The sequence below is a fragment of the Bufo gargarizans genome, chromosome 1 (assembly GCF_014858855.1).
Source record: "Bufo gargarizans isolate SCDJY-AF-19 chromosome 1, ASM1485885v1, whole genome shotgun sequence".
Lineage (NCBI taxonomy): Eukaryota > Metazoa > Chordata > Amphibia > Anura > Bufonidae > Bufo > Bufo gargarizans.
The window spans coordinates 229,154,578-229,173,867 of NC_058080.1; the positions used below are offsets into that span (position 1 = coordinate 229,154,578).

At 40.5% G+C, this 19,290-nt stretch overlaps 1 protein-coding gene and 1 pseudogene across 7 annotated transcripts in view; one reads left to right on the plus strand and one right to left on the minus strand.

Moving 5' to 3' along the window:
- PRDM5 (PR/SET domain 5) overlaps positions 1–19,290 on the minus strand; it is a 275,642-nt gene that overhangs the window by 104,029 nt on the left and 152,323 nt on the right. For all 7 annotated transcript variants that reach the window (XM_044270343.1, XM_044270578.1, XM_044270496.1 and 4 more), the window contains one exon: positions 16,925–17,085. In XM_044270343.1, coding sequence (XP_044126278.1) covers positions 16,925–17,085 — 161 coding nt within the window. The remainder of the gene's footprint in view (positions 1–16,924; positions 17,086–19,290) is intronic.
- Positions 8,501–9,497, plus strand: LOC122925196 (annotated as a pseudogene).

The following is a 19,290-nucleotide window of genomic DNA, read 5'->3' on the forward strand; positions in this document are numbered from 1 at the left end:
ATAGAATAATAAGTACAATGAGTAAATGTTTTTAACACATTAGTGTAGAAAATAGATTTTAATAATAGTGCCTCACAACATTAGAAAATTTACACCTCAAGGCTTAGTATATCAGAATTATAGATAATTTTACATAGGACTTCATCTATTACAAATAATTGACTACTTACGGTTGTATCTAGTGATGAGCGAAGTTCTCTAAAATTCGATTCGTCAAGAAGTGATTTATTTGAAAATAGCGAGTGCAATGACAGGGAACGGCGATTGCGCCGCTCACCGTCATTGTACCCCTCAGATGCCATGTTCATTGCTAATCGCCTCATCTGTCATTAATATTTAACCCCTTTAGGACACAGCCTTATTTCACCTTAAGGACCAGGCCATTTTTTGCAAATCTGACCAGTGTCACTTTAAGTGGTGATAACTTTAAAACACTTTGACTTATCCAGGCCATTCATGTCTACTTCATGTTTGGATCAATTTGGGAATGATATTTTATTTTTGGGGATGTTACAAGGCTTAGAAGTTTAGAAGCAAATCTTGAAATTTTTCATACATTTTCAAAATCCCACTTTTTAGGGACCAGTTCAGGTCTGAAGTCACTTTGTGAGTCTTACATAACAGAAACCACCCAAAACTGACCCCATTCTAGAAAATACACCCCTCAAGGTATTCAAAACTGATTTTAAAAACGTCGTTAACTCTTTAGGTATTCCACAAGAGTTAATGGCAAATGGTGATAAAATTCCAGAATTTAGATTTTTGGGCAAATTTTCCATTTTAATCATTTTTTTCCAGTAACAAAGCAAGGATACAAAGCAAGGGTTAACAGCCAAACAAAATGCTATATTTATTGCCCCGATTCTGTAGTTTGCAGAAACACCCCATATGTGGCCGTAAACAACTGTATGGGCACACAGTAGGGCTTAGAGGGAAAGGTGCACCGTATGGTTTTTGGAAGGCAGATTTTGCTGGACTGGTTTATTTACACCATGTCCCATTTGAAGCCCCCTGATGCACCCCTAGAGTAAAAACTCCATAAAAGTGACCCCATCTAAGAAACTACACCCTCAAGGTATTCAAAACTTTGTTAACCCTTTAGGTGTTTCACAAGATTTAATGTAAAATAGAGATACAATTTCAAAATTTCACTTTTTTGGCAGATTTTCCATTTTAATATTTTTTTCCAGTTACAAAGCAAGGGTTAACAGCCAAACAAAACTCAATATTTATGGCTCTGATTCTGTAGTTTACAGAAACACCCCATATGTGGTCGTAAACCGCTGTACGGGCACACGGGAGGATGCAGAAGGAAAGGAATGCCATACGGTTTTGGAAGGCAGATTTTGCTAGACTGTTTTTTTGACACCATGTCCCATTTGAAGCCCCCCGATGCACCTCTAGAGTAGAAACTCCAAAAAAGTTACCTCATTTTAGAAACTACGGGATAGGGTGGCAGTATTGTTAGTACTAGTTTAGGGTACATATGATTTTTGGTTGCTCTATATTACACATTTTGTGAAGCAAGGTAACAAGAAATAGCTGTTTTGGCACAGTTTTTATTTTTTGTTATTTACAACATTTATCTGACAGGTTAGATCATGTAATATTTTTATAGAGCAGGTTGTCACGGACGCGGCGATACCTAATATGTATACAGTTTTTTTTATTTATGTAAGTTTTACACAATGATTTCATTTTTGAAACAAAAAAAATCATGTTTTAGTGTCTCCATAGTCGGAGAGCCATAGTTTTTTCAGTTTTTGGGCGAATGTCTTTGGTAGGGTATGATTTTTGCGGGATGAGATGACGGTTTGATTGGCACTATTTTGGGGTGTGTATGACTTTTTGATCGCTTGCTATTACACTTTTTGTGATGTAAGGTGACCAAAAATTGCTTTTTTTACACCTTTTTTTTTTTTACGGTATTCACCTGACCGGTTAGATCATGTAATATTTTTATAGAGCAAGTTGTCACGGACGCGGCGATACCGAATATGTATACAATTCTTTTATTTATGTAAGTTTTACACAATGATTTCATTTTTGAAACAAAAAAAATCATGTTTTAGTGTCTCCATAGTCTGAGAGCCATAGTTTTTTCAGTTTTTAAGCAAATATCTTGGGTAGGGTATGATTTTTGCGGGATGAGATGACGGTTTGATTGGCACTATTTTGGGGTGCGTATGACTTTTTGATCGCTTGCTATTACACTTTTTGTCATGTAAGGTGACAAAAAATTGCTTTTTTGTTTGTTTTTTACGGTATTCACCTGAGCGGTTAGGTCTTGTGATATTTTTATAGAGCAGGTTATTACGGACGCGGCGATACTTAATATGTATACTTTTTTTATTTATGTAAGTTTTACACAATTATTTCATTTTTGAAACAAAAAAAAATCATGTTTTAGTGTCTCCATATTCTGAGAGCCATAGTTTTATCAGTTTTTGGGCGATTATCTTAGATAGCTCTCATTTTTTTTCGGGATGAGGTGACGGTTTGATTAGTACTAATTTGGCATAAATACGGCTTTTTTATCACTTTTATTACCTTTTTTCGGAAGTAAGGTGGGCAAAATTTCAATTTCATCATAGTTTTTTATTTTATTTTTTATGGCATTCACCGTGCGGGTAAAGTAACATGACCGTTTTATAGATCAGGTCATTACGGACGAGGTGATATCAAACATGTGTAGGGAATTTTATTTTTATTTTTTAATCAGTGATAAATGTGTTTTTTGATTTTTTATTTTTTTTGACCCAGACCCACTTGGTTCTTGAAGATCCAGTGGGTCTGCTGTCTGTATAATACAGTACAGTAGACTATATAAAGTGTACTGTACTGTATTTTCACTTTACAAAGTCTGATTAGACTTCTGATTTTAGCAGAAGTCTAATCAGCACCATGGACAGCCTCTGATCAGTTCCATGGACTGCCGGACGCCTGTGAAGGCGTCCGGTTGCCATGGTAACCATCACTCGCTGCCCCATCGGGTCTGAAAAGGCACAGCAGCTCCCGATGGGAGAGGGAGGGAGCTCCCTCTTAACCTTTTCCATACAGCGGTCCCTACGGACCACGGCATGGAAGGGGTTAAACGCATGGCATCTGTGCCAGCACAGATGTCAGGCGTTTCAAGCAGGGTGTCAGCAATGTGCTGACACTCTGCAAACCACTCGGCTATCCTGAGAGAGGGGGCGGGCAGATGATCGCATGCCTGCTCGCCCCCCCTAAGCACCACCCGCCCCGTCCGCCCTCCCTGCCGCATTCCCCGCACCCCCCCGCTGCGCCCGCTGGCAGATAACAAAGAGGGCAGCAGGGGGGTGCGGGGAATGCGGCACGTCATGTGTCCTTAAGTACCAGGACAACATGCCTTACCGATACGTCATGTGTCCTGAAGAGGTTAAGTCTATAATAAAAATAATAAAATAACTCATACTTACCTCTAGAGATGAACGAATCGAAGCTGACAAAGTGAAATTCATTCCGAACTTCAGGGAAAATTTGATTTGCACCGAATGAGAATTTCCTCGCGCTTCGTGGTTACGAATCGCATTTTTCCTAAAATGGCTGCTGCACGTGTGAGGACATGGAGAAGGGAACTCTGGGAAGGCGGGATCACCCATACTGACATGTATGCAGCCAATCAGCAGCCAGCCAGGCCTGTGATGTCACAGCCCTATAAATACGGCAGCCATCTTAGATTCTGCCAATCACCAGCGTATTTAGTGCAGGGGGAGATGTGTCTGCAGGCACTAGGGACAGTGATAGAAAAAACGTCATAGTGCAAAAAATTTAAAAAAAGATTTACAAGTGCAGGGAAAGATTATTTAAGGTGTAGGAAAAGGATAGGGAGGAATCAATCCACAGCATTTCTGTTGAACAGGGTTCATCCAGGGAGATGCCTGGGTAATAGGAACATTCCTATTAGACCTTGCAGCACTGACTCGGCACCCAAATTGCCATTATACAGCTCTGTAATTCCATCAAACCGTTCTTGTTATTGGGGTGTAAGTGCTGTTTGATACAGCCATTAACATCGGTTATTACAAGGAAATAACTACATTTTATTTGCCCTAGTGCGGTACAGTTATATGTTTTAAAGCATTTTTTGGCTTGTATTAGTGGGAAAAAAGGGCCTATTAGCCGTTGTGTGGTGAAGTGTGAAAATTACAGCCCTTTTTGATGTGCATTAGTGGCGAAAGTAAAATATATTTGCTGCTTTGTCGTGTATTAGTGGCGAAAGTAAAATATATTTGCTGCTCAGCGGTGCAGTTATGTTTTAAAGCCCTTTGTTGAGTGTATTAGTGGAAAAAGGAAAAATATATTTGCCGCCTAGTGGTGCAATTATCTGTTTTAAAGCCCCTTTTTTGCATATATTAGTGGAAAAAGGAAAAAAAGATTGGCCGCTCAGCGGTGCAGTGAGATATTTTACAGCCCATTTTGCCGTGTAATAGTGGCAAAATTCAAATATATTCGCCGTTCATCGTTGCACTTATCTGTTGAAAAGACTTTTATGTAAAAATAGAAAATTTTGGCCTAATTGCAATCAGAGATGCAGTGAGATATTTTACAGTCCAGTTTGCCGTGTATTACTGGTGAAATACAAATATATTTGACTTTCGTTGTTGCACTTATCTGCTGAAAAGCCTTTTGTGTAAAAATAGAACAAAAATGTGGGCCTAATTGCTGTTCAGTGGTGCAGTGAGATATTTTACAATCCAGTTTGCTGTGTATTACTGGCGAAATACAAATATATTTGCCTTTCATCGTTGCACTTATCTGTTGAAAAACCTTTTGTGTAAAAATAGAACAAAAATTTGGGCCTAATTGTCGTTCAGTGGTGCAGTGAGATATTTTACAGCCCAGTTTGCCGTGTATTACTGGGGAAATACAAATATATTCGCTTTTCTTCGCTGCACCTATCTGTTGCAAAGCCATTTGTGTAAAAATAGAAAAATAATTGGGCCTAATTGCCGTTCAGCGGTGCAGTGAGATATTTTACAATCCAGTTTGACGTGTATTACTGGCGAAATACAAATATATTTACCTTTCATCGTTGCACTTATCTGCTGAAAAGCCTTTTGTGTAAAAATAGAAAAAAATTTGGCCCTAATTGCCGTTCAGCAGTGCAGTTATATGTGGTGAAGCACTTTTCGCGGTATGGACCGAATTAGTGGTGAACTTGTTTATGGGAAACAGGCTTTTTGGGGGGAAAATCAATGGGTAATAGTAGACTTTCTTCTGTATGAACCGAATTCCATTATCCTTTCTTTGGTGAAAATTTTTATTGCAACCAATTTGTCTTCAGGAAAATTGATGGGTGATTGTACACCTCCTTTTGTGGTATGGCCCGAATTATGTTGTCGTAGGTCCTGCAGTAAACATAATGAAAATGCTGATGACAACACACCAGCAGACTTTGTATTTACCATCTATTCACAATTAAATCAAGCAGCCTCACTAAGTTGAAAACATTAATGTGTTTTTGTCTGCTCCACTTGCATTCGATCTCCACAGCACACAACATATGACAGGAGAGCCTCTGCTTTGGAGTCCAAGTCCAGTTTCTTAAGATGAGAAGTTCCATCAGAATTGTGCGTAACAATCTTGCTCCCTGTGCAACGCCATAACAAAAGGACTCCATAGGCATACACATCAGAGGAAGCTGAAGCTGGTTGCCCCAATTTTAATTCAGGAGCAGCAAACAGCAGGAAGCAAATAGAGGTGGCTGAACTCCGCTGCTCTGTATCTCTTGTGAAGTCAATGTCTCCAGCAATGCCCCTCTCACTATTTATAGAAAATACATTATTTTCATTTAGAGATCCAAGAATTATGTTGGAGGCATGTAGTGTATGCAAGCCATGTGCGACCCCTCTCAAATAAGGGCCTACTTGCCGTTCAGAGTTGCAGTTATATGTGGTAGAGCCCTTTTTGCGGTGACATTTTTTAAGTGACACTGGCTTTTTTTCCTGAAAATTTATAGGTGAATATACACCTCCTCTTGTAGTATGGACTGAAGTACTTAGTGGTGAAATTCTTTATGTGTGTAGGAGAGTGCCCGGGATAATAATGGACGGACGATACGTGCCACCAGAGGTCCTGACCTCAGTGGAGTAAGAACCGGATCATTGCGGTTACAGTGGCGAATGCTGCTGGCGCAGCGTGTCCGGGCCGGTTCTTACTGGGAACAGGTAAAGAGCTGGGTGGGTGCCCGTTCCCCAGGTTTTTGGTGGAGCTGGGCCTTTAAAGAACCCAGCCTGCTGAAGATGGGGGTGGGGTGTGTCTTACTGTGCTGGAGATTTCCACAGACAGAGTCAGTGCTGGTGAAGGAGAGTCTGGGCGCAGCACACATTGAAGGATAGCCCTGGGACCTGTGGTGCTACTAGCCAAAGGGGCTCTGGCCTGAGGTAGCTTACAAGCCTGCAGGACCGCTGTGGTCTGTCCAAAAACAAGGTGACTCAAACCTGCTATTTATTTTCTATGGAAGGACTTTTGTTCTATGCACTATGTGGATATTAACCTGTGTGGTCTGCACATTGCCTGTTATGCCTTTGGTGTGAATAAAGTCACGGTGTATCACAAAGACTGTCTGTGATTGCCTCAATACTGCCGCCGCTACTGTAGCCTACCACGAGCACATCCCCACAATGTGACACTGGCTTTTTTTTTCAGAAAATGTATGGGTGAATGTACACTTCCTTTTGTGGTATGGACTGAAGTACTTATGTGACACTGGCTTTTTTCGGAAAATGTATGGGTGAATGTACACCTCCTTTTGCGTTATAGAATGACTTACTTGGAGGTGAAATTCTTTATGTGACACTGGCTTTTTTCGGAAAATGTATGGGTGAATGTACACCTCTTTTTGCGGTATGGAATGACTTACTTAGTGGTGAAATTATTTATGGGACATTGGCTCTTTTTCTGAAAATGTATGGGTGAATGCATACCTCCTTTTGCGGTATAGAACGACTAAGGCTACTTTCACACTCACGTTTTGGGTGGATCCTTCATGGATCTGCAAAAAAGGATCCATTACAATAATACAACCGCATGCATCCATCATGAACGTATCCGTTTGTATTATCTGTAACATAACCAAGACGGATCCGCCATGAACTCCATTGAAAGTCAATGGGAGACAAATGTGTTTTCTATTGTGCCAGATTGTGTCAGAGAAAATGGATCCGTCCCCATTGACTTACATTGTGTGCCAGGACGGATCTATTTCGCTCAGTTTCCTCAAGCAGTCAGCGTTTTGGTGTCCACCTCCAGAGCGGAATGGAGACTAATCGGAGGCAAACTGATGCATTCTAAGTGGATCCTTTTCCATTCAGAATGCATTAGGGCAAAACTGCTGCATTTTAGACCGCATGTGAGAGCCCTGAACGGATTTCCCAAATGGAAAGCCAAAAAGTGAGGGTGAAAGTAGCTTTACTTAGTGGAAAAATTCTTTATTTGACACTGGCTTTTTTTCGGAAAATGTATGGGTGAATGTACACCTCCTTTTGCGGTATGGAATGAAGTACTTAGTAGTGAATTTTTTATGTGACACTGGCTTTTTTTCAGAAAATGTATGGGTGAATGCACACCTCCTTTTGCTGTATGGAATGACTTACTTAGTGGTTAAATTCTTTATGTGACATTGGCTTTTTTTCAGAAAATGTATGTGTGAATGTACACCTCCTTTTGCAGTATGGGCCAAATTACGTAGTGTTAAAATTTTAAATTTCAAAGTAAACTCCACTGCTCTGTATCTCTTGTGAAGTCAATGTCTCCAAATATGCCCCTCTCACTATTTACACTAAATACATTATTTTCATGTAGAGATCCAAGAATTATGTTGGAGGCATGTAGTGTATGCAAGCCATGTGCGACCCCTCTCATCACTCTCACGCTGTTCTGCACCTGGTTTGCCTGGGCAAACTGAGTCACACAGGGGAGGAACTGCTCTGTGTGCTTCAGCAATAAATCAAATCCTGGCTTTCTCTGTGACAACTGAAAATCGGAACCATGGTGACCAACAATGGGAGGACCATGGTGTCGGTGATGCGTCAAGGATGGCTGAGCCATGCGCCCTGCATGGCACACATGTTCAATCTGGTTGTCAAGCGGTTCCTGAAGTCTTCCACCCATCTGCAAGAAATCCTAAAAATGGCCAGGAAACTTTGCATGAACTTCAACCACTCATACCTGGCAAAGCACCCTCCTTGAGCTGCAGTGGCAGAACAGCATCCCCCAACATAAGAACAGAGAAAGGCCATAAACGATTTCTTAATGATCCAAGCAGGACAGGAGTAGCTCCCTGTGTAACTTAAATGTCAGCCAGTCGCAGCTCATGCATGACACCTGCCATTTGCTCAGGCCCTTTGAGGCAGCCACGTTATTTGTCAGTCACCAGGACTATGAGATGAACAATGTCATTCCACTGCTTCATGTCCTGGAACAGATGCTGGTAAATCTGACTGGTCAGGGGACTGGAGACGTGGCGCCTAGAAAGATGGCGGCAGAGTTTGACATGTTTGTCTGTCAATATCTCTGTTTACAGTCAGTGAACTAGTCGCTACGATATGCAAACACCAACCGATGGGGTGTTAATCGCTAGAAGTAGGTCATCGGCACGAAGGAGCAGTGATTTTCACAGCTGGAGGTAGCCTCCCAGAAGCTTGACCTTTGCACGTCGACGGTCTGCATTGGGATGCTTGTCTAAAAGAAGAATCCCGCAGTGCACCCCCTTGTAGGAAACTCTGGATCCATCACAGGCTGCTTTGCTCCTTCAAAAACAATGGATTCTGTAAAGCGTGACACCGATGTATCATTTCTCATACACAAGACTGAAAGAGTATTCCAAGCACATGTCTGTCCACATAGCTGCCGAGAAGCATAAGGGTCTTGCCATTGAAGTGGGCTCAGAGCTAAACCTAAAAGCCACATTTTCCTGTTTACCTGGACTCAAAGGAAAGGACAGAGATCCACTGGCTGTGCTCAAACAGATTTCATCAAAGCCTCCACTCACCAAGGCAAGCACAGAGGACCTGATTGTGTGGACAAGTTGGTTCTGTGGGACGTACACAGAGGACAATCTATTGGAGGTGTTACCAAACACATTTACTTGCCTCCCGTTCTTCCTGTATAACGGCTTTGAGGCGCTCACGGCTATCATAGGGACGTGGTTCCAAAGAAACTTTGACTGTTGTTTGGGTAAGTTGGTGATCAGTTCCCAGGACCTTACTTGGCTAGCTGCGATGTGGACCGGGTATGACGTGTCTAGATCAGTGTCGGCCACAGAGCTTGTTTTCTCTGTGCCCGTCGAACCTTGCATGGACATTTCTTATGCCATTCACGCAAAGGACTTCAAGACTTTATAGAATGATATTCATAAATCAAAGGACGAGGTCACGTTGGAGGAAGTGGACAATTTATTTCAATGTCTTTACTCGCATTTCTTCAGACAATTTAGAATCCACTTATCAGCAACCCAGCTGGTAATGGAATGAGTTGGAGTCGGCTTGTTTGCTGGACTGCCCTCCAGTTATCAGTCATAACCCCATACATTTCTTGATCCGTATGCATTAACCTCATGGTCACCCCGACACTGGTCGTCAATCCATTCTTGTTGACGAAGCACTTTGTTTTTCCAGTTTGTCTTTTAAATCTTGTCGTTTTGTCCCTTCTGTGTTGTATTTTATGTGTGTTAATATCCTGTTTGTTAAATAAACTAGTTTTTTCTCCCCCTTTAAAAAAAATATTAAATAATTTGGTTTGTGATTTGGCAGCCAAAAGCAGGAGTGGGTACAAAACACAGAAGACATGCAACTATTCCATTTATGTGTCATCTCTGTTTTGGATCCACTCGTGTTTTCTTTGGCATTAGCAATACTGTTGGATTACTGACCAAATACTGACCGAGTGAAGGCGGATGCTTCACAGACAGAATCTGATTTTTGGGGGTTATTGTTCTGACAGATCAGAGGAAGGGCAAAATAATCAGTGACGTCAACACAAACTTACTGCTGACACCCTCTCCACTCTGTCGGGGGGCTCTACTTGTATAAGCTTTTAATAGAACAGGGTCTGTAGACATCTATGTGGAATCAGCTGATGAAAGTGCAAAAGGAGAGCGTTTCTTCTTGGCGCTAACATCGATTTTAAGAGTGACGCCTGTCATCTGCATGTTATACTGACTCACAGTATTATTTCACTACCAAAGCAGAATCCCTATGCGTATTACTGCAAGGCACAGTGTTCTACACCATTATAAAGGCTCTGTGCAGCCAGGAAATAGTTGTTTTTAACATTATTCACACCGAATTTATTCAGATCGAACCAAATTTTTCAAAAATTTGCTCATCTCTAATTACCTCATCCATTTGATCGCGAAGAGCCCGCCGCCGCAATCTTGAATCTTGTAGGCCGGTGTCTGATGTCATACATCACCGTGCACAAGATTTCGAGAGATCTTCAATGAAGATGGTGGCGGTGGGCTCTTTGCACTGAAATGAATGAGGTAAATAGGATTTTTTACCCCATTTCAGTGAAAATTGATTTGTTACCACAAAGCACAATGAAATTCGGTATCGTGGCTATCCGAATTTTCCCTGAAATTCAGATCAAAGTTCACTTTGTGCATTTCCATTACTTCAACACTAGTTGGAACATCTCTTCCTTGAACTCAAATTAATGCAAAATAAAATATTAGCACCTGTTAAGAAAATATTTACTTAAAAGAGATTTCCACCTAAAACTCTAAAATAACCGTATATTAGGAATTAGAGCAAACTATTATTTTCTTTATTCTTACACAGATATTTGGATTTTCTATTCTTTGTTATGTGGCCATTTTAGTAAAACGCTCATACTTCCTACGTGGTTGCCATATAATATTACACCCAGAAGTGGAGACGGTGGCTTTTGGACAGAGGAGTCAAGCAGAGCTGCTGGGAGGTTCTGCTCAACTCCTCCATCTCAAGCCGCTGCCTGGTATTCTACACTGATATTATCAGTGCATGCACAGTAGGTATCTGCACTGCTTAGGAAATAGAAGCAGATCCTCTGTGTATGCATCACTACCTGGAACAATGGCACAGGCACTAGAATACATGGCCAGGTGAGATTTCTGACCCTGCCAATCAAAGGTAAGGGGGCAGTGGCCGGAGCTACAGAGTGGTGACAATATGGTGATCTGATGATTCAGGCCAGCCCCTCAGTGCTCAAATGACCTCATCTGCACATTAAAGGGGTTATCAGAGTTATTTTTTTGTTCTTTCTATGTTCCTAACTAAGCAAATGTAACAGCTTTCCAATTAACTCACTTTATCTCCAGTGGCTGGTTTCTCAGATTTCACTGAGGGTCACATGACCTGTGATGTCAGCTTCTCTCCCTGCTCTGATAATGTTCATTTACAAGCCTGTAAACGAGATGTCACTGTGCTGGCCATGCCCCCCTTCGCTGCCGGCTGTCTCCTCTATCCTAGGATTCTTAACCCTTCAGCTGCACAGACTGCAGGCAGTGACAATTCTGGGCAGTGACAATTCTGGGCACAGGAGCTGACAAACTAGAGAGAGCATTGTACAAGAAGGTAGGGGGAAGATCCTGTGTGTATTAGCAGTGTCATTATACAGGTGAGACTTGTAGTTCTACACTTACAAGTTGCTGTTGATTCTCCGAGCACTCAGGGCAGCTCTTGTATCCACTCCCTTAGCAGTGTCATTGTACAGCTGGGACTTGTAGTCCTACACATACAACATGCTGACAGAATACAACATACACAGAATCTCCCAGCAGGTAGACATGTCACTCAGGGCAGCTCTTGTATTCACTCCCTTAGCAGAGCAGGGGGAGGGGCAAGAATGGTTTTTTGCATGTAAACAAAGGGCCAGAAAGGAACCAGGGAAATGAGGAAATAGATATATTTTTTTTGCATTAAAACTTGCTTAGCTTAGTTATATATTGCTGCCCATCAGATTTTCAGTGTATACATAATTTTTTTCATAACTCGGACAACCCCTTTAATAAAAATATAAATTTCTTAGGAACGGCGCCACATAGAACCATAATTAAGGTATTGTTTAAATAAGTAGTATCAAAGGTATACTGGGTTTAACAGGGATGATCCTGCTGACAGACCCTATTTAAAGTTAGGCATATATATTTTTATCCTATACTAACAGGACAATAGAGATTAGGATGTAAATCTAGAGATTGGAAACATTAATGGCTCTCCTGCTCTCCTCTTCTGATATGCAACAGATATCAAATACTATATGAGAGTTTAATTCATTAGTTGCTTTCACGTTATAGGAAATCTGTTTACCCTAAGGCAGAGTGGCCTGGATATACCTAATTTATAGTGATTTGTGACAATTTATTTGTAACGAAACAGATTTCTTAGCGAACTTTGGCGAAGTTGCTGAATCTAATTTTTCAAAACTTCATTCATCTCTAGTCATCTGTATCAAAATCCTGGGAAACCCCTTTAAGGTAGAATCCTGGGAAACCCCTTTAAGGTAGAATCATATAAATTTGGAATTTCTTTATGAAAATTAAACACAGTACATAATCCAAGTATAAAACACAAAAACACATAAAAGAAAAAGAAAGTGTTTTGTTAAAAGTCCTCATGACAGGAGAAAAGAATGAATGATAAATGGAAATTTTCTGCTCAATTCTAATACTCCCATGTATATATATGTAATAGATGTATAGATCAATATTGCAGCATTTCTAACCATTCACATAATATTGATCTCAACGTATTCTACTGCAATACAAATTATCAATAAGAAGTAATATGACTCTTTGCAGAAATCAAACAGATATGTGTGAAAAAAAGTTTAAACCGTTTTTAGTTAAATCAAAAACATCTATTTATTCAGTTTTTCATTATTGGCTTAATCAAGATGCTGCTTTTATGAGATTTCTAAGAGATTTACCATGCTCACCTTACTCCATACATACAGTCTTGATCAAAAGTTTAAGACCACTTGAAAAATGGCAAAAAATCTTATTTTACATTGTTGGATCTTAACAAGGTTCCAAGTAGAGCTTCAACATGCCGCAAGAAGAAATGAGAGTGAGACAAAACATTTTTTGAGCATTCAATTAATTGAAAATAACTATTAAACTGAAACAGGCTGTTTTTCAGCTGATCCAAAATTTAGGACCACATGCCTTTAAAAGGCCAAATCTGTGCAAAGATGTGGCTTCATTGTCATTTTCTGTCAGGTAGTCACACGTTGTGATGGCAAAGGAAAAAAAACTCTCCCTTTTTGAACGTGGTCTGGTTGTTGAACTGCATAAGCAGGGTCTCTCACAGCGCGCCATCGCTGCTGAGGTGGGACGCAGTAAGACAGTCATTTGGAATTTCTTAAATGATCCTGAGGGCTATGGAACAAAAAAGTCAAGTGGAAGACCCAAAAAAATTTCATCAGCACTGAGCCGGAGGATCCAGTTGGCTGTCCGTCAAGACACTGGACGACCCTAGACCCAAATTAAGGTCCTTACTGGTGCTGACTGCAGCCCCATAACCATCAGACGGCATCTGAGACTGAAGGGCTTCAAAAAAAAAAAACCTCTTCAAAGACCTCGTCTCCTTGAACACCACAGAACTGCTCGTTTGGACTTTGCAAGAGAGCACCAAACATGGGACATTCAAAGGTGGAAGAAAGTTTTATTCTCTGATGAGAAAAAATTTAACCTTGATGGTCCTGATGGTTTCCAACGTTATTGGCATGACAAGCAGATCCCACCTGAGATGTTTTCTACGCACCACAGTGGAGGGGGCGCCATAATGGTCTGGGGTGCTTTTTCCTTCAGTGGAACAATGGAGCTTCAGGAAGTGCAGGGGCGTCAAACGGCCGCTGGCGATGTCCAGATGTTGCAGAGGGCATTCCTCATGACTGAGGGCCCTCGTCTGTGTGGTAACGACTGGGTTTTTCAACAGGACAACGCTACAGTACACAGTACACACGCTACAGTATGCCCGCAGGACAAGGGACTTCTTCCAGGAGAATAACATCACTCTTTTGGCCCATCCTGCGTGTTCCCCTGATCTAAATCCAATTGAGAACCTTTGGGGATGGATGGCAAGGGAAGTTTACAAAAATGCACAACAGTTCCAGACAGTAGATGGCCTTCGTGCGGCCGTCTTCACCACTTGCAGAAATGTTCCCACTCACCTCATGGAAACGCTTGCATCAAGCATGCCAAAACGAATTTTGGAAGTGATAAACAATAATGGCGGAGCTACTCATTACTGAGTTCATGTTTGGAAGTTGGATTTCTGTTTTGGGGGGGTTTAGTTTTATTTTGGGAGGGTGGTCCTAAACTTTTGATCAGCTGAAAAACAGACTGTTTCAGTTTATTCGTTGTTTTCATTAAATTGAATGCCGAAAAAATGTTTTGTCTCAGTCCCATTTCTTCTTGTTGCATGTTGAAGCTCTACTTGGAAACTTGTAAAGATCCAGCCATGCTAAATATGATTTTTTGCCATTTTTCAAGTGTTCTTAAACTTTTGATCAGGACTGTACCATACCTTCTAGCTTTTATAACCTCTACTTAGTTTTCAATACATTGCTACATTTTTATCACCCCAAGGACTATCACAGTGCAGGACTATCTCCGGGTTTAGGTGGGTCCTTGGGTGATAATGTCACAGTGGGTCCTCTTATGCTTCAACTGCTTTCAGAGATGTGACAGAAAAGTACCAGTTTGGGCAGCACTATCATTTTGGGGGGGAACAATTTGTGGCACTACTATGTTTTAATGGGGAACATGAGTGGCACTATCATTTAATAAGGGGCATGATGTGTATTTTGGTACACATTATGTGACATTGATTTATGGAGCACTATGTCTGGCACTATTACATTTAGAGTTCACAGTGTGTGGTACTATTACATTCAGAGTCATATTGAATCATACTATTATACAAAAGGGGCACACTATGTTGTGTGCTACTATATTCAAGGGGCACATTATGTGTTAATATAACATTTTGGGGAACAATGTTTGGCATTACAGAATATTCTATGGGCACAATGTTTGGTGCTATTATAGTCAGGGGGTGTGGTGTGAGGAAATGTTATTAGTACTTAGTGTTCAGATCTGCTGCAAAAGTGAGGAGCCAAAGACTTCAGTGTCAAACTCTGCAGAGAGGAGCCATAGAAGGGAGAAGTCATCATGGTGGTCTCAGCCAGATGGAGACAAAAAGTCATTAATTATTCAAACTGAATGCATTGCATAAGCACTATAATCACTGTAGATATGATGTGCAATACCAATCTAGGTTATGCACTAACAACTCCTATAATCCTTCATCATTGCTCAGGTAATAATGGAAGCTGTAGTTTCACATGGTAGAAACCTATATAACAGCGGTTACTTGACTGTACAATTGATCTTGGGTCTAGTGTATATTGTATATATGTGATTACCTTTCTACTGGTACTGCATTTATGTACTGAGTAGAGATGAATGAATTGATTCTAACAAATTGATTTGTCTCATCACCAGGACTTTTTCACCTGTGTGATATAGCAGCACCTGCGCAGTTGCAGCTCAGAAGCCAAACCAGAGCCTCTACCCTTGCTCTGCTCCATTGATACCTTATATTATTTGGGTTATAATGAGATTGTGTCATGTATTTAACAGTGGGAAAAACTAGTATCTTAATTCTATGAGAAGTTTACGTAATTACAGAAAGAATACAATAGTATTACCACTGTCAATGCTACAATGCCACCCTAGCTGTTTGATGAACTGTGTGTGCAGATGTTGCATACTTTTGACACTTAAAGGGATATTCCAATCTGGACATTTATGGCATATCCATAGGATATGCCACAAATGTCAAATAGGTGCCGACCCCACCTACTATCTAAAAAAACATGCCCCATCATGAATGAGCAAGCCGCTCATGTGTGACTTTCTCTATTCACTGCTATGGGACTTCCAAAAATACAGTAAATGCTTTCTGAATGCTATGGTATGGGACTTCTGAAAGTTGCCAAGAGCCCTCATTCTTGAGATAGGGAGATAGGAACAAGTCCCACAAGTGGGACATATATCTATAGGATATGCCATAAATTAAAAACATATTGCAACAAACTTGACACAACAAACATATTAACAAAGAAATCAAGTTAAGATTTGTTGCAACTGTTTAAATGTCAAGTTAATTTTTCTGCATATGTATCATGCCTTTGGCCAATAAGCAATATATTACCATTCTCTTTGCCTCCCATTGCATACATACAGGTGAAACTTAAAAAATTAAAATATCCTGCAAAAGTCCATTTATTTCAGTAATGCAAATTAAATGGAATTGCATTAATGCAGCTTAAAAATAGAATTTTGTGAAAAGGTTCAATATTCTAGGCTCAAAGTGTCACACTCTAGTCAGCTAATTAGTCCATATCCCCTAAGCCAGGCATGTCCAAACTGCGGCCCTCCAGCTGTTCTAAAACTACAACTCCCAGCATGCCTGGATAGCTTACAGCTATTAGGGCATGCTGGGAGTTGTAGTTTTGCAACAGTTGGAGGGCCACAGTTTGGACATGCCTGCCCTAAGCAAAGGGTAGCTCAAAACTGTGACTTTGGGGTTTCATAACTTATAAGCCATAATCATCCAAATTATAACAAATACAGGCTTGAAATATCTCGCTTTGCATGTAATGAGTCTGTCTCATATGTTAGTTTCACCTTTTAAGTTGCATTACTGAAAGAAAATGAACTTTGCACGATATTCAAATTTTTCGAGTATCACCTGTATATATCCCTATTTTCTGCAGTATGGATCTGTGTATCTTATTAAACACCACCCATCCATACAGCCATAGAGACATTATAATATTAACTAAATTGTATACATCATATATGCACATATTAACAGAGGCAGCAATTTGAGAAACAGCATGTACTTACTTTTTTGTGGCTCTTTAGTACAGATGGAGTCACAAAAGCTTTGTCACAAAGGTCACACTTGTACTTCTTATGGCCATCATGTACAACTTGTATATGGACATTTAAAGTGTCTTTCCTTTTAAATGTAGCATCACAGTGATCACACTTAAAAGTACGTTCACCTTGGAAACAAAAAAAAAGAAGAAAAATAGCAATGATATTATTGCTACACAGTAAATAAAAAATATAGATATTTCGGATTTTCAGAACCTTATACACTGGATGAGCAAAAGGGTAACAATGTTTTGAACTTTTGACTTTCAGACTCTATATTTCACCATTAACTACAGCTTTAAACGTGAGACTACCATCATTTTAAAGAGAATCATCTTGGCTACCTCATACATAAATTGGACTTGCAACTATTTAGCATATTATTAGTCATGCAGATTCTTGTTATGTAACTGCATTGTTACTGTTTTGCTCCTAAAATTCACATTTTATTTTTATTATTTTGTTAGTATTTAGTAAATCCACTTTTTGGCTCAACACTGCCTGAATCCTCTCGATCAGATTCAAGTAGGTCTCAACCGAAATCTGTTCTCAGGTCTCTTCTACAAATTCCGAATGTTGGTGAATCCTGGTTGACTCACTTGGGTATGAATACAGCTTTTTCTTCAACTCTACCCACAAGTTTTCGATTGGGTTGAGGTCTGGGGACTATGAGGATCAATCCAGCACCTCTACTTCATTGTCACTGAACCATTTCTTTACCAAAATGGACGTATGCTTTGGGTCGTTGTCCTTCTAGAACACAATGTTGTCCATTTCATATCTATAGTACTCGAGTATACAAAGTAACCCATCTTGTAGGATACTCACATATAGAGATGGCCTTTCGGTTTTCCTGACGGTCATTTTGTGGCGAACTTTGCGTGTTCGCGATTCGCCGAACATGCGAACATATGGCGATGTCCGCCAACGCCATATTCTTTTGCATTGCGCTGAATTTTGACCTATGACACATCCATCAGGTGGGACAGGACAGCCAAATGAGATGTTTCAGCACATGAACACACCCAAACCCTATAAAATAACCAGCTCTGGCAGCCATTTTACATTCTGTGTTTTGCCAGTGTAGGGAGGGGATGCTTTGTAGAGCAGGGGCAGGCTGTTAGGGACACCAAACACCAGCTAATAGGGTCACAAAAGTCCATTTAAAAATGGTATAGGTGTGCTATTGATAGGTGTGATATACAGTTGCAAGAAAAAGTATGCAAACCCTTTGGAATGATATGGATTTCTGCACAAATTGGTCATAAAATGTGATCTGATCTTCATCTAAGTCACAACAATAGACAATCACAGTCTGCTTAAACTAATAACACACAAAGAATTACATGTTACCATGTTTTTATTGAACACACCATGTAGACATTCACAGTGCAGGTGGAAAAAGTATGTGAACCCCTAGACTAATGACATCTCCAAGAGCTAATTGGAGTGAGGTGTCAGCCAACTGGAGTCCAATCAGTGAGATGAGATTGGAGGTGTTAGTTACAGCTGCCCTGCCCTATAAAAAACACACCAGTTCTGGGTTTGCTTTTCACAAGAAGCATTGCCTGATGTGAATGATACCTCAAACAAAAGAACTCTCAGAAGACCTACGATTAAGAATTGTTGACTTGCATAAAGCTGGAAAGGGTTATAAAAGTATCTCCAAAAGCCTTGCTATTCATCAGTCCACGGTAAGACAAATTGTCTATAAATGGAGAAAGTTCAGCACTGCTGCTACTCTCCATACGAGTGGCTGTCCTGTAAAGATGACTGCAAGAGCACAGCGCAGACTGCTCAATGAGGTGAAGAAGAATCCTAGGGTGTCAGCTAAAGACTTACAAAAGTCTCTGGCATATGCTTACATCCCTGTTAGCGAATCTACGATACGTAAAACACTAAAGAAGAATGGATTTCATGGGAGGATACCACAGAGGAAGCCACTGCTGTCCAAAAAAAAAGAAATTCTGCACGTTTACAGTTTGCACAAGAGCACCTGGATGTTCCACAGCAGTACTGGCAAAATATTCTGTGGACAGATGAAACCAAAGTTGAATTGTTTGGAAGAAACACAAAACACTATGTGGGGAGAAAAAGAGGCACAGCACGCCAACATCAAAACCTCATCCCAACTGTGAAGTATGGTGGTGGTGGCATCATGGTTTGGGGCTGCTTTGCTGCGTCAGGGCCTGGACAGATTGCTATCATCGAAGGAAAAATGAATTCCCAAGTTTATCAAGAAGACATTTTGCAGGAGAACTTAAGGCCATCTGTCCACCAGCTGAAGCTCAACAGAAGATGAATGTTGCAACAGGACAACGACCTAAACCATA